We start from the raw sequence: 16,135 nt of genomic DNA, 5'->3' as shown, positions 1-16,135 counted from the left end.
GAAAAAGCCCAAAAGTCTGCTTTGATTGGTCAGTGTTTCTGGGTCTTCTTTATCAGGATTGGGATCAAAACCAGCTTCTATTGAGGACCTGGTTTCACTTTTTTCAAAACCCGTAAATCAACAACTTACAGTTACAGCATGTTGCTGCATGTATCAGTGTACTCACTGCTGGAAAATGATTGTAACTAACTATAGAAGCACTTTCTACAGTGAGAGAGCACAATCAAAGCTTCTGTGTGTAAAATCAGACATGTTTCAGCAAGAATATGATTTAAAACTGGGGAGAAGAAAAACAAGCTAACAAGCTTCACTGATGTTTGCATGAAGCTACATGTAGCAGCGTATGCTATGTAATCTTAACACTTGCAGTAGCGTGCCTGGAGCAGAAGATCATAAAAAAAGAAATCTGTCACTTGCTGATATCAACTTGCCATTAAAGTAAAACAAAACTGTGGAAACAGTATGCAGAATGGTTTGAAGGCTGAGGTTTTTGCTGACTTTACCATACATTTTCCTTACATTTGAAACTGCATTTTAAGATGAACATTCAATATTGTAACATTACATATATGAATAAGGTAAAGCATAACAGATCCCCTTAAGGGCAGACATTCATGATGAGTGATTATAATCTGCAAGAGTAAATGTTTTCTCCACGTGCAACAGCAATCACCCTCTTAGCGACCTTTGCACTTGTTGACGCACCCTCTGAGTGCAGCGTTTCTTCGCCATGTGTGTATGTTGTGAACTCTGGCCCTGGCAAACATTAAAGGACAAGCCCAGTCTGCTGCTATCATATGTCACATGTGGCGTGAAAAGAGAGGGCTCGGAGGGGGCGGAGATGAGTTGAGAATACTTTTGGCCGAGGGGTTTTAGTGTCTTAAAAAAGAGTGTCAGTTCTGTTGCCACTGGCCTCATAGTCCAGTGTGTCGATTGTGTCGACAGTTTAGCCGCTCTGCTGGTTGCTTCACTGGAGCGTAGTGCAGAATGGAGCTTCCCCAGCTGGAACATGTGAGGCTCCGCAGGTGTGACAGTGCAGGTGAGCTCACAGATGGACCGCCTTTGCATAGAGCATGCCAACACAATGCATACAACAGGCCTTGCAGCATGGTTTTGCCTAATGTGTTGCACATGCAGGCCATAGATATGTTTATACTGACTGAGTGCAACACAGATGATATGGGAGTAAAAATAGACTCCATATGTCATCATAAAGTAATTTCCTTGTTGAGTGAACGAGCTGCACAAGTAGCTAGTAAATATAAATCGTAAGAAATAGACAGGAGGAGAGATGCTTGCAGTTTTATGCATCTTTTTATATGTAGCTTTGTTTAAAGGCTTTGCATACTTGCATGCATGAGTTATAACAATGTGGAGTGACTTCATGAAAGTAAAAGAGCCAAGGACCTTAACAGGTCCTAAACACAAACACGTGTCAAAACTTAATTCTGCAAGATGATCACCAGAGAAAAGAAGAGCTGCTTGCTTTGTAACATTTGGTGGAATTTGTTAATGAATTGTTTCATTTTCCTTGAAAAACTCCCCCGATTCTTTGATATGTGCAGTCTGTGCATGAGAGATAGTATTGAAAGGAAAAGCAGCAGCTACAGTCCCTTGTGGCTGCTGTTTGGGAGGACATGCTGAACTCCTTCACAGGGCAGCTGCCCAATGGAATAGCATGTGCAGTACCTTCTCGTAATGGTCCAGCTTATGCCAAAACTGGAAATACTGGTCATTAGTAGCTATCGCTGCCCTGCTAATCACAATCACAGAGAAAGTGGTTCTTAGACTTTCAACAGTGGCCAAACTGGGTACATGGTGTTCCCAGTTGGAAGTCTGTGGAATGACTGACATTATGTGACCCCTTCATTTGGGATCAGGCAGGATTAGTTTCATGTGTCATACACAGAGAAAAAAAGAGAGCTGATTTCCAGTATTTGTTGCTGGAAGTTGTCTGGCAGGTTTTCTGTCTGCTCAGAGAGCTGACGTCTCAGGACACATCTGAGGAGTGTGTGTGAGCTAGGTTTTCTTTGCATGAGCTGGCTTAACAAACCCTAAAGCTCTTGTCAGAGAAGGTGATTGTAAACCTGTTCTGGTAACTAAGGCTTTCTCCTTCAGGCTAGAAAAGCATCCCGGCTTACATACTGCAAAATGCAGCTGGATGCAGTAAAACGTCCTGGTATTTTTGGCATAGCACATTGGACATACTATGAACTGGAATAGGGTTACTTAAATGAATATTTCATAAGCCTTAAAAATGCTCAAACATGGGAAGTAAGATACTGTGAATTGGGGTTTTTTTCTGACGTTGCATTGTAAAAAATCTCAAAGTAATCAGCAACATCTGTTTTTTAGTTAAATGATGGTCATGGTCATAATGGGAATTCAAATAGTGAAATCTCACATGCATATTGAGAAACACAAAATTGCCCAGAAAACCAGCCAGAAATGCCAGATATTTCCCACTTCTAGTGGTAAACTAAACAGATACCTTTATATACATTGTCTTCTATGTATTCCACTCTAAAAATGATTGTTTTTCCATGATTTAACAGAAATCATCTAACAAGCCATGCTTTATGCTACAATACTGAATTCCAAGTGGTATTTAAAAGTCCTCAGTCTACTTTACCTGAAGCTGCAGGAGCCCTGATTACAGTAGAAAGCAAAAATGTTCACATATTAAAGGTGACAGAGGCAAGGGTGGCAGAAAATTATTAAATGTGTAAATTCAAAAGTGAATGATAATTTTGTCACTGTTATTTTTTATTTTTTTTTATGTGACGGCTGCACTAAACTGATGCAGCTCATTTAAATGTTATACTCAAGAACTGCGTTTATGTATACTTACGCTGTCCCGCAATTAAATAAATATACGTATAAATTGATTGGACAAATCAACGTGAAATGAATTTTATTTATTGAATATTATCTGTAATAAGTTTCAATACCATTATCATTTTTTTTAATAGGTGTTCAATTAGCTGTAATATACCAGCAATGTAAAACAGACTACAGCAAATGCGGACTAAGCTTGTGAATATAATCCACAGTGGTAACATTATAGTATGGTTTGAAGGAATTTTATTACATTTTATATACAAATAACTGTCATCTTGATTAATAATATAGTGCTATAATGCTATCTGTGATTTTAAAATAGGCTTCTTTGTAAGTGGACCAGAGAACACAACAAACATATTTCATAGTTCAGTGAGAGAAGGAACGACCTTGCAAATAAAATGAAATAATATTCTTGCTCAGATTTTCTGCTTCAGTGTAGATTCCTGCGGTAACAAAACGAAACAGAACACAATTTATACACTAAGCCCTGCTGTAGTTGTGTCTGTGTTCATGCAACGTTACGGCGAAACAAGTGAGATGAAGTACATTTGTGACGTTTTCCCTCAGCTGACAGTCTGTTGCTCATAGACACTGACTCTACTGTGATGCTATTCAAAGGAGCTGTAACTGGCACTTTTTAGCTGATTTCAAGCCACAACTTGGACTCTAAAGTGATTAGCCATGCAGAATAAGTTACCATGGCGATCCTGACATTTTAAAAGGAAGCCATTTTTTAAACCTGTCAAGAAAACTTTAGACTCAACATTCCTCACTAACACTTCGTAGTAAAGCTGTCAGGTCTCAAAAAGCATCATAGTACGTTCAGCGATGAATAGAAATTAAATACATTTACTCAAGTGCTGTACTTAAAGCGTAAGTTTGATGTTTCAAGAAATATCCTTACTTTTTTATCTGGTGAAGAGTTAGATGAAAAAGACTCATGTCAGTCTCATATTTGTCCGTTCAGTATGAAGCTGCAGTCCACAGCTGGTTAGCTTTACGTTGGCAATATTTATTATTTATAATATTTATTTATTTACATTAATATTTATAATATTTACTAAAAAGACGTGAGGCATCGACCTTTTTATGTAGCTCCCCTACGAGAAAGTGAATAAAGCTCAAAGTACCATTTGTAGTACTTACATTTCAGAGGATAGTTTTGTGCATTTCTTGTACTTTTTCATACATAAGGTGCCAGAGTACATCAAAATAGAGCTTGTTTATAAAAAAGGTGTCAGTTGGGGATCCCCTACACCCCCCAACAAAGGTCCTAGCTAAACCTCTAATGTCCTAAAATCTTAGAAATGTCTTAAAATAAGATGTTTTACCCTAGAAAAGTCCTGAAGTCCTAGAAATGTGCAAAAGTCCCAGAAATGTCCTAAAATCCAAGAAATGTCCTGACACTCAAAAACATCTTAAAGACCTAAAACATCCTAAAATCTTAGCGACATGCATGAGGTTGCCCCTGGCCTTCAATTTGCAACAGTGGACTTCAAGTGAAGCATGATGAGTATCAATGCCTCTCTGAGTATCCCAGATTTTAGATTTAGGTCTGCCCTCTAGTGGTGAGAGGGAAGAAACTCCACTCTCTACCTCACAGTCTGATAAATAAACAGCGTGTGCAGGACTCACTGTGGTCGTCTGAATTCATGAGAGGCTCCCAGCTTCGTTTTACTGGTCTCACATGACTCTGCTGCTCTTACTCTCACTGAGAAACCAGCTGTGTCACCACCACAGATGTACAGACCGCTGTGTTTGAACGCTTCTCTGCTGTCTGACATCACCACAGAGATTTTGGCAGCTCCCCTTAGGCCTTTTTAAAATCACAAAACAGACCAAGAGGCAGACAAGCAGCATGGCCTCAGGTCTGACCCCCTCTCACCCTCCTGCCTACCAAGTACTTCTCCTTAGCAACAGTCAGCTGACCTGCAGTCGGTTAGTGTTCAGTGAAGCACACACATGCAAACAGAGCCGTGTGCCTCAGTCGCTCACTCCTCCACCTGCCACTCAGGCCTCATGGCTCTCACCTTCAACACAGAGCAGAGAAAACTCACTCAGGCTCCTCTGCTCAAGATCTGGGTGCCATGGATCGGCTGCAACTTGAACCGCAGGAGAGGATGTAAGTGCAGCGAAAAAAACAGGCTCAGAATTGAATAGAAGAAGAAACATAATCTTTTCTGTCTTTCTGCTGTGTGCTCTGCCTCTACTTTAACTCATGTTTCAGCAGATGAAGCTTGTGTTTTCTTTAACACTTCCAGCAGTTGTGTGTGTGTGTGTGTTTCTACTGCTGAATCCTTCAGGCCCGTCGGGGGGATGCAGGATGGTGGGCAGCAGTCTGAGAGACAGAGGAGTCAGTCATGGGATGACAGCCAGGCTGGACCAAGCCAGGTCCGAGTTGGCTCTCTGTTCAGTGTCTGACGTGGGCCTTTGAGCATTTTGCTGACGCAGCATACTCCATTCATAATCGAACAGCCTGGAGGCTCTGTCCCTGTCTCTGTATAGACACACACAGGCCATCCGGGTACTTTTTGAGGGTACAGTTGGCAAGCAACCCTGCAGTCTGCCTTATAAATTAGTGGCATTTTTTTAGACAGACAAGCATGCAACAACTGGGTCATGACTGGGTAAGAAACACACAAACGCTTTGAAATTATGTTAAAACATCATTTTACTTGTGTTACCTTAAGATGCCTTTCATAAGTATTTAACCTTTGATCCATGAGCAAAGGTGGTGTGATTTCTTAAAAAAAAAAAATGGAAAAAAAGGGCAATGAGCAACTTGGTAATAAATGTTCCACAAATTGCGAAAAAACTAGTAGATTTAGAAAGGGAAAGAGAAAAAAGCTAGGGAAAAACAAAGAATATAATGATCATGATTGTATTTAAAAGTATGTTACAACATTTTATATATTTTTAAGCACTGTTTCAGGTAATTTCCTTGTTTTTTGGTTGTTGTTTTTTTAACTCTCCTGATTTTAAAACTTATTTACAGATACTTTTCTTGTACCTTTCACTACTTTTTTTTCATTTTTTTTTCTTTTGTTGCTCATTGCCTTCTTCCCATGTTTTTTTTTTTTTTTTGCAAAGATATCAAGCCAGTTTTCTTGGATTTTAAAAGAAAATGTCAGGTTTGTGTGAAAACTTCTGTGCAGGATATGCTGATTAGGAGTGTGCGATGTCATAACGCTCATAATCGTATCGGTATAATTTTTAATACGATGAGAAAAACTCTTATTGTAATAATGGCAATATATTGACTTCTTGACATAATGATCTCACACCTTTATGCACAGCAACAATAAGCATGGTCGAAAAACAAAATAACTAACAGCTGCATTGGAGGAGCAGAGTTCCCAAACAGGGAGCAACTTCAGTAGTGTGGAGTCAGTGCTGTCGTTGGCGCGGGCGTACCAAATGTTTTATGAATGGCTTCGGACTTTTCAGACTTTTTTAACCCAAACAGCTCAGAGTAAACCCTGTCAGCGGCTCCTCTGTCAGCAGCACCGCGTCTCCCTCTCTCTCTCTCTCTGTCTCTCTCTGTATGCACGCAGGAATCGAGGTCGTCAGGTAATTTTGTTAAAAGCATGTCGTAATGTAAGCCTATGTGACGCAAGCGGTTCGAAAAAACTTTACACTAAGTGTGCAATAGTCATAGTATATAACAGCCTGTCAAAGGGTGTGTGTTTTCTGGTGTGTGCACCTCAGTGTGATGGTCAGCGCTTAAAGACACACATTAAAAAAATAGATTATTTATAGATTCAAGGGTACTTTCTTTAAAATTTGTAACTGTTTACATGTGGTCCATGACTAAAGAGGAGAACAGCATTTGTTTCGTAAAAGTTTTTCACTTTTTAAGGGAGTATTTGACTATTTGCAAATTTTAATTTCTCATTTCAGTATCTGTTTGAATGTGCTTGTTGTTGGTTGGACAGTTTCTGTTTCAAGTGCTGCCGAAGATTTGCAGATAAGCCTTATGACTCACTACAGTAGTTTGCAGACATTTGAGCTGCATCTCAGCGCTCTCATTGTCTCTCTTAATGGAGATTACCTTGGCATCAACATGCACTCAGCTTGTGTCCTGCAACACAGAGCCTCACAGAGTTGTGCCTGTCTCTTGGTTGCATTTAAAGGGATAGTCAGGGTTTTTGAAGTGGGGTTGTATGGGGTACTTTATCATAATCATTACATACAGTAGATATCAGTCAGGATGCCCCCAGTTTGGATAAGCTGACACCAGCAGGGTAGCTAAGCATGAACTGCTCTAGACGGGACAGCCATAAAATGTATTTTAGCCACCTAAAAAAAATCAATATCAGTTTAAATTTACTCTGTATTGAGAATATTTTTAGTAGTTTACCTTGCCAGAGACAATCCTTTCTAATGGAGAAGCAGTTAATGGCTTCAGTTCCCCACCCATGCGCTTGTCAAAGCCAGCAGACTCCATTTTTAAAGAAAAAAAAAATCGTCCAAATCTTCTCCTTTCACACTAGCATTCCAAGAAACATGGCGATGGATGTTTAAAACATTTGCAGTTTTATTTCTGTTGCAATCACAGCTCTAAAATGGTAGATTGTAGAGGTTTGATTTATTTGTCTACATCTTTGGAGTTGTAGGATGAGTTCATTAAAATCAGCAACTACTATGAAGATTCCATCTGGTTCTTTGGACGTATTGCTGCTGATGGCATGTGAGTGTTGTGTCCTTATGGCTGCCAACAAGGTCTGCCTGTCCAATACAGTAGCTTGATCCGGGATGTTAGGGGTTAACCATGTCTCTGTGAAGATGTGCACAGAGCTGTCCCAGATTTATTGTTGCTTAGTGAGCATCAGTCTCATCTCATCAGCTTTCGGTCCAAGTCGGGCCAGCCTCGCCCTGATGCTGGCTCTCCTCCCTCTCTTCACCTGGTGCTTTCGGTTTTGTTTCTCCCCTCTGGTTTGACTGGTCGCTTGGCGTATGCCATTGGTGCAGATCCTGTTGCGGTCTGCTCCATTCAGTCCAAACTCCACACAACTTTTCCCGATGTTGATTAGTGTTTCTCATTATTACAAAGTGACATCTTTCCAATCAAAGGTGATGTAGGCGTGTTATTCGAGCGATAATGGAAAGGCAAGCCCCTTATACGTGGGAACCAACTGTGCTAGAACCGCCACTGGTCACGTGCAAAAATAACACTTTAAACTTGAACATCAACAGTATTCAGTCACAGTAGTTTTCTGTTATTGTGTGTTTGTCTTCATCTCAGCCTCGGTGCCTCAGTTCTGTAACTCTCCCACGTTGATTGTGATGGTGGGGTTGCCAGCCAGAGGGAAGACGTACATCTCCAAGAAGCTCACTCGCTACCTGAACTGGATTGGAGTGCCCACAAAAAGTCAGTTTTAAAGTGAATCATTAAATCCTAATTACAGAAATTTATGAAAGAGACCATGAATTAACTGTTTCAGTGTTGACTACAGCATGAATCAATCATACTTTGAATGCCATCCTTTTTTCCTGCCCTAAAAATGAATTTTTATTCTGTTTCTCTGATCAAACCAGTGTTTAATGTGGGCCAGTACCGCAGAGAGGCCGTCAAGATCTATAAGAACTTTGAGTTCTTTAAGCCTGACAATGAGGAGGCCATGAGGATCCGCAAGTAAGATGATGAATTATAACTCCCTCGATTGAGTATTGGATAGACATAGTTCGTCAAATACTGTATATACTATGGAGATTTTCACATATTCCTTTAGATGACAGCAAGATAAATTCACCAATGTATGGTCAAGATGGATTAACTTTATAAAACCCAAAAGACAAGATTTACACAAGAAACCTGTGCATTATGTGAATATTAACATTCCCTCTACTTGCTCTGCAACATGCATATTTTTGTTTGGCACCAGCACTTGATGCCTGTGAAACATGACCGTTGGGGAAGGCACTTGGTTATTTTCATTTGAAAATGTTAATGTCTTTCTGTGTAAACAAAAAAACAAGTTGCAAGAAAATGTGCAATTTTTTCCCACTTTTTGTATGTTATTTTATTTAACTAATTTATTCTCTTTTTATTATTTTAAGTGGGACTTTATTGTTATTTAAAATATCATTCACATAGTAGAGATGGTTGTCTTGATTAGGAATCTAATGGAAATGGAATTTAATTTATTTGTTTATTTCATTAATATACTTTTTAAATTTGTATCTATCTTTGTGTGCTTTCACTTGTTTACCTGCTAACTAATTTTGGGGCTTTTACTTTAATTTATTACCTTCAGGCAGTTAATTTGGTTGTAATTTATTATTGCCAAAACAGTAAAGTTTTTTTGTAAATCTTTTGGCTGCCAGGAAAAACAAAATTAAAAGAAAAAAAAAAAAGAAAAAAGATAATTGTCAAAATAGACAGATATTAAATTTTATTTGTCTTCCAGTGTCATTTAGATGTAACATTTATCATTCACTCATATTTTGCAGTTTTTGGTTCTTTTGCTAATACAAGTTGTACTTCTCTCTCAGGGCCTGTGCAGCAGCCGCCCTCAAAGACGTCGCCGCCTACTTCTCAAAGGAACAGGGACAAGTAGCCGTGAGTAAGAGGACAACAGAAACTGTCCCTCTAATCACGATAAAACACACTCAGTATTTATTCTGGTTGCATGTGTGTGTTTTACTCTTAACTTCCTCAGTCGGGTCTCGTTAAAGGGACACGGATCTGATATGTAAAGAACATCTTTCAAATCATTTAAAGAACCACCCACTTTGCTGTTTTAAAGGTTTGTTCTGATTCACCAAATTCAAAATATAACACCAACAAACTAACTGACTGGGGCAGTGGTAGACCAGCAGCTCCTGTGTTCAGTGAGCTAAAATGTTTTTGTCATTGGAGTCTGATTTTGAACAGAATGCAGTATTTTGTCAGTGTTTAGATACTTGGTTCTCTGTGGAGAAGTATTCCTTACAGTTATTTATCCATGGATTTAAATCTATAACCTCATATATAGCGTGACGTAAAGTGTGTGACAACATATTGTGTTCTTTTATGATTCAGATGCTGGATTGTTAACAGCCATTATGAATAATGTAAACGTGCTTTATTTTTCAATATAAAGATGTATCGATAACACCTGGTCCTGTCCCATGCAGGTATTTGATGCTACCAACACCACGAGGGAGAGGAGGGCCATCATTTTAAGTTACGCAAAGGAGAAGGGCTACAAAGTGAGTAGTGACATTTTAGGAAATATACTTACCGTAAAACACAAATTAATAGCACAAGCTATTATTTGCTTAAATCATTGAACTCAACAGGCTTATGTTTGGGACAGGCGTCTTTTCAGGACGGGCTTTCATTTACGCGCGCACACACACACACACACACACACACACACACACACACACACACACACACACTCTCTCTCATTGCCATCAAAAGGTAAAGAGCAAAAAATGTGCTACAAATTGAAAGATTTAGTAGATTTAGAAAAGTATTTTTTAAAAAGCTAGGGAAAAATGTCTAGGGAAAATCTGTAATTTCTGGTAGTTCACTTGTACTTTTTTTTACTTATTTCTTGCTAATTATTATATAATTTCTCCTGAAATTACTTATTGCCTTTCCCCTGTGTTTTTGAAAGAAATCATGGCAGTTTGATCAGGTTTCAAAGGGTTAAGGATGAAATTAAAAGCACAAATATATGGTGACAAGAGGAAAATAAAGGATATTTCACAGAATAAACCAAACTTTTGAATGACCTCTTGTGTGCAGGTGTTCTTTGTGGAATCAATCTGTGATGACCCAGACATCATTGCAGAAAATATTAAGGTCTGTCAGGTTTTTCATTTCATATTTTTAATTTCTTTTAGAAGCTGTAGGGATAACATGTTTTAATAAAATTCCCAAACTGTCTTTCCTTTCCAGCAAGTAAAATTTGGGAGTCCAGATTATGTGGATCGGGACATAGACGAGGCCATGCAAGACTTCAGCCAGCGCATTGAATGTTACAGGGCCAGCTACATGCCTATAGATGATGAGAGGGACAGGTACCCATGATGCTTTTCTTCCTGCTTTTCGTCTCTCTTCCAGATAAATTAATTTCATAGTTTGTTTCCCTCAATGCTGACTTTGAACAGGAAGCTCTCCTACATCAAGATCTTTGACGTGGGCAGTAGATACCTGGTGAACCAGGTCAAGGACCACATTCAAAGCAGGATAGTCTACTACCTCATGAACATCCACGTCACACCGAGATCCATCTACCTGAGCCGCCACGGAGAGAGCGAACTCAACCTGTTGGGTCGCATCGGTGGAGATTCAGGCCTCTCCCCCAGAGGACAGAAGGTGAGGACATTAGACTTTACAAGTGGAGGGAAAATTCAGATCCGTTTCTGAAGTCCAAGCACTGATACCACGCTGAAAAATACTCTGTAAAACACAAAAGTCCTGCACTGAAAATAAACTTAAAGGGGAACTTTGGTATTTTTCAACCTGGGCTCTATTTTCCCATGTTTTTGCTTCAAAGTGACTAATGGGACAACATTTTCATACTGGTCCAGTATTGAGCGGAGGGCTGCAGCCAACAGCAATGTAAACACTCTGGCATTTTTGCATCGTCAGTGTGTATCTACAAAAAATGCTTGTTTTTTCCACTGACAGGCTCAGATTACAAGTGTCAACACTGAAAGGATCTGCACAGGAGTCGAACTTTTTGTTAAAGAGTAATCTCTGTTTTGTTTAATCAGAAACTGCCAGAAATCGCCATTGTCAAACCCACTGGACTCTATTTAGATAAAGAGTCATTTTAAGCAGATTTCAGGACTGTTTCTGGTTAAACAAAATGATCTTACTCAGACAGAATAATAATCTGAGCCTGTCAGTGGCAAAAATAAGCACTTTTAGTGGACTTATACTGATGGTGCACAAAAGCCCAGATTGGTTACGTTGCAGCCTGTTTTGTGGTTGCTGGCTGCAGCACTCAGTTTTGGTCCAATTTCAAAAATTGCTCCACTCATGTTCCCAGTATGCCAGTGCCTTGGCGACCTTCATCAGAGGTCAGAATATCAAAGACCTGAAGGTTTGGACGAGTCACATGAAGAGGACCATCCAGACTGCAGAAGCTCTGGGAGTCCAGTACGAACAGTGGAAGGCCCTCAACGAGATAGACGCCGTGAGTTTGCAAAGTCCATCATAAAACATAATCCTTTATGAGACTACTTTTATATCAGAGACGAATATTTAAGGTCGTCTTTTCAGTTGGTGATGTTACGTTTTCTCACTCAGGGTGTGTGTGAGGAGTTAACCTACGAGGAGATTCAGGAGAATTACCCAGAAGAGTTTGCACTAAGAGACCAGGACAAGTATCGGTATCGTTACCCCAAGGGTGAGGTAAGTGCTCCCCTCAATGTACTGAGACTGTTTTTTTTTGAAGCTGTGAGTTTTTCACAGGCTGCAGCTGCAGGGGCGTAGCGGCATGACAGGTCTTTTCAAGCAGAGTTGCTGTTAGTTTTATTTAAGTGTTCTATGAGTGGAGCATTTTAAACGTCAGTTGAATTGTGGGAAGCTAAAATCCTGATTGTGATTATTATTCGACTAACTTTGCAACCCCACACATATGTGGTCAAGCTATTGCAAATATGCGCTCTTTACCTTGTATGTGACCATTGCAGTATCAGTGGACGTGTTTCAGGAACACACACATTTACATGTTGCAGCTGCCCACTTCAAAACTGTCTGATAAGTTAAGCAGTGGAAGGAATAGTTTAACAATTTGGGAAAATACACTGTTCACTTTTTGCCAAAAGTTTGATGAGAAGATTGATACCATTCTGAATTTTAAAAGTGGTATCGATTTTCTCATTTGACTCTTACCAAGAAAGCAGAAGCGTATTTCCTAAAATGTCAAACAGCTTCTTTAAGCGCCTTCTTCAAAGGACGCATATTCATCACATGAGTATGTGAATAAAGTCGCGTGCGGTCAGCTGATAGTGTTTACTTGCCCTTGTCGAATGGACTGAGGGTAAAATGGAACGAGTCTGACTGAATAATTGATGACCTCATTAATAATTCTGTCTCTTTGTCCAGTCCTATGAGGACCTTGTCCATCGTCTGGAGCCGGTGATCATGGAGCTAGAGAGGCAGGAAAACGTTTTGGTAATCTGCCACCAGGCTGTGTTTCGCTGCCTGCTGGCCTACTTTCTAAACAAACCTGCAGGTACAGAAATCCAGCTGTAACACAACGGCATGTGATGTTGTTTCAAACCCACAAACACTCCTAACAACCTTTATTTCCTCCCCTCTGAAGATGAACTGCCTTATCTCCGATGCCCTCTTCACACGGTGCTCAAACTCACACCGATAGCTTATGGTAGGTGATAAACACCTGAGCGTGTGACACATCCAATCTGTGTAAATCTCCCCCTGAACTCTGCCTCTCTCTTCAATCTCAGGCTGTAAAGTCGAGTCATTTTTCCTCAATATTGAAGCAGTCAACACACACAGAGAGAGGCCAGTGGTAAGTTTGCACATGCACACATTCGTCATAATAAATACTTAGCTTTGCCAACTATTCTGTGGTACATTGCATACGTCTTACTGTAGGCAGTAACATTCAGTCGTGTGTATGAATTGATGAAATGGATATGTAGCCTGTAGTGGTGAGCAATGTGAAAATATATGGCTGAACTCCTTTTTGTTTTCTCATAGTAGGAAGATTAAAAAAAAAAACAAAGAATAAAACTAAAAATCACCACATCTGTAAAGTTAGACTATGTAACTATGTAACAAAAACAAAGAAAAAGCAGCACAATATTCCTCTTGCTAATGAAAAGTATCAAATGGATCATTTAAATAACAGGTTGTTTTTCTTGATTTATTTTAATGTGAAATATACAAACACACAAGGTTGCTCTGCTGCTTCGCAGTGCCTCTGGTACAACGGGGTATTCATTTTAACCTTTTTTTTCTATAGATATTTATTTTGGAAACGCATTCATTTCACATTCACTCACAGTACAAAGTCACTGTATTATTGCAAATTGTGCAAACTCAAAACAAGGAAAAGAACATTGCAATACATCAGATATCCATAATACAGTCTAGGTTTTCCTTCTCTAACGTTAATCCAACATTTTTTGTTTTTTTTATATATAAACTGTTGAAACATGGGAAGCATTTATATTAGAAACTAGATAGTATAAAAGAAAATAAATAGTGAATAAGGAGTGAGCTGATATGTATCACAGAACTACACAGAATGCAATATATTTCTCACTCCTTATCACTCCTCCTTTATTCCTTAACCCTTTAAAACCTAAGAAAATTGACTTGATTTCTTGAAAAAAATCTCAAGAAATTAGTTAAAAGTACAAGAAAATTTCCAGAAAATTAGTAAGACATAATAAATGAAATTTAAAAAAAACAAACAAAAATGATTCAGGAAAAAGTTCCTACAAATCAAAGTAACTGTGTAAAATGATTTTAAAATGTGTTTTTTCCCTACCCTTTATTCTTTTTTGCCTGGACATTTTACTAATCTAGCAGAGATGTGCATGTGTACAGTGGGTAATATTGTGGATAAATAAAAAAGACATAGATATGAATATACTCAGATATATTCAGTATGAATAGCATAAAAGGCATTAAACAGTATTAATAATAGAACATGTGCAGCAGCTTCACAAAGGAAATTATGGTGCAGTATACAGAATAACCAGCTGGAGGTGTGATATTAAAAAACTATAGGCTACAACACTACTCAATAAAAAAGCAAGGAGGCACTTTGTTTTATGCATTATGTATTATGGTTTTATAGACTTTCTTCTCATTTCTACAATGCCTGTGCATTTATATCTTTCTCAAAGCATGTGCAGTACTTTGTATGTCCTGTTTGTATATTTGTCGTATGTAATTTAACATGTCTGTGGTGTACCACTGTAGCTTTTATGTAGCACTACTGCCAAAGCGAAATCCCTCTCTGGGGACAACGAAGTATACCTTATTTACATTATATCAATACAGGATAAATGGTAGAATAAATATGAATAAAAAATGACTGCAAGTTAAACTTCAGTAGAAAGTAAAGGGTTAGGGTTAGTATTTTTTTTTGTTTTTCTGTGGAGCCGTTTCACCACTAACCAAAATATACATTTACATAGTTTATAAATAGTGTTTGTATGTGTGTTTGTGTGTAATTATGTGTGTTTATATATATATATATATATATATATACGATACTGTATGTATCCCAACTGTGATTGACCTCTACATATTTTCAGCCTTGCATTGTTGGAGAAAAGTGCCTTACAAAAAAAAAAATTGGCTGCACTTGAATGCATGGTGTGTGGTTTGAGTATATACTTCCTTTTCAGTGTGAACACACTAAAAATCTGTTTCGAACTGATACATAGTATGGTTATAGGAAAAAGCCGGTAATATTTAAACGGACTCTCAGTATTTGTGTTGCTTCGTTGCAGAATGTCGACGTCAACAGAAACAATGAAGAAGCTCTGCAGACGGTTCCTGACCACATTTAGATAGTAATTTGTGAGAAAAGCACTGCAACCGTGTAAAACTGGACGTGTTGCTGCTTTTATTGTATTCACTAAATATTAGAGATGCACTCCAGCGAAAGGGTTGTGTGAAAAAAGAAGCCGAGGGGCTTTGAGGCAGGAGAGGGCTAGATCTTAAGCAGCCTACATGAAAAATTCAGCACAGAAGCACATGGACTCCCTCCTGCAGGTGCACCTGCAGGAGATTCGGTTTGCATCATGACTGTGAATGTTCCTGCGTCTAATCTGAATAGAGTTTACTTTTCTCAACTTTTTAAAAGTGTCACATTGTTTACAAATGTTTTAGCGATAGAAAATAATAATAAAATGCACTGTGTTTTTGAGACTGAGAGGCTGTATGTGTCCTGGCATGAGAGGCCGAGAGATGCAAGTATTTGAATTTAAAAGCCACCGAATTCTTAGATAATAAATAAAACTGGAATTCAAACACTGCTGAATTCACAGCATTGCAGTATTTTACTTTGAAAACTGCTTTTCTGAATTTATTTGTTCTTAATTTTGAATCGTTTTCTGAACCATTTGAAATTTGAATTCCAAATTTCTTGATTGCTTTATTTATTTATTTATTTTTTTAAATCAAATGTGGATAAATTCAGATCCAAGAGTTTCATAGTTTCTTACAAAATTTTAAAAAAAGACTCAAGTTGCTCAAATCCAATTGATCAAAGCTTTAAGGCTCAGCTGTCTATCCTGTCCTCAGAAGTGCAGATGTTACGATTTGAATTTTTTTTAGTTAAACTTTTAGATCTTAATG

General features: G+C 38.5%; 1 protein-coding gene across 1 annotated transcript; it reads left to right on the top strand.

The window, feature by feature from the left end:
- Positions 1 to 929: 929 nt before the first annotated feature.
- On the top strand, positions 930 to 15,820 carry pfkfb1 (6-phosphofructo-2-kinase/fructose-2,6-biphosphatase 1). Its single transcript, XM_042491348.1, has 14 exons — positions 930 to 1,039; positions 8,090 to 8,215; positions 8,383 to 8,479; positions 9,340 to 9,406; positions 9,964 to 10,038; positions 10,583 to 10,639; positions 10,736 to 10,857; positions 10,948 to 11,155; positions 11,835 to 11,981; positions 12,095 to 12,199; positions 12,896 to 13,025; positions 13,116 to 13,178; positions 13,261 to 13,325; positions 15,286 to 15,820. Exons 1-14 carry the CDS (start codon positions 988 to 990, stop codon positions 15,343 to 15,345), a joined length of 1,374 nt encoding a protein of 457 aa, XP_042347282.1. The 5' UTR covers positions 930 to 987; the 3' UTR covers positions 15,346 to 15,820.
- Positions 15,821 to 16,135: the final 315 nt, after the last annotated feature.

Source organism: Plectropomus leopardus, chromosome 8 (genome assembly GCF_008729295.1).
Source record: "Plectropomus leopardus isolate mb chromosome 8, YSFRI_Pleo_2.0, whole genome shotgun sequence".
Taxonomy (NCBI): domain Eukaryota; kingdom Metazoa; phylum Chordata; class Actinopteri; order Perciformes; family Serranidae; genus Plectropomus; species Plectropomus leopardus.
Note: the sequence above shows the minus strand (reverse complement) of the source record. Positions and strands in the feature narration are given on the sequence as shown.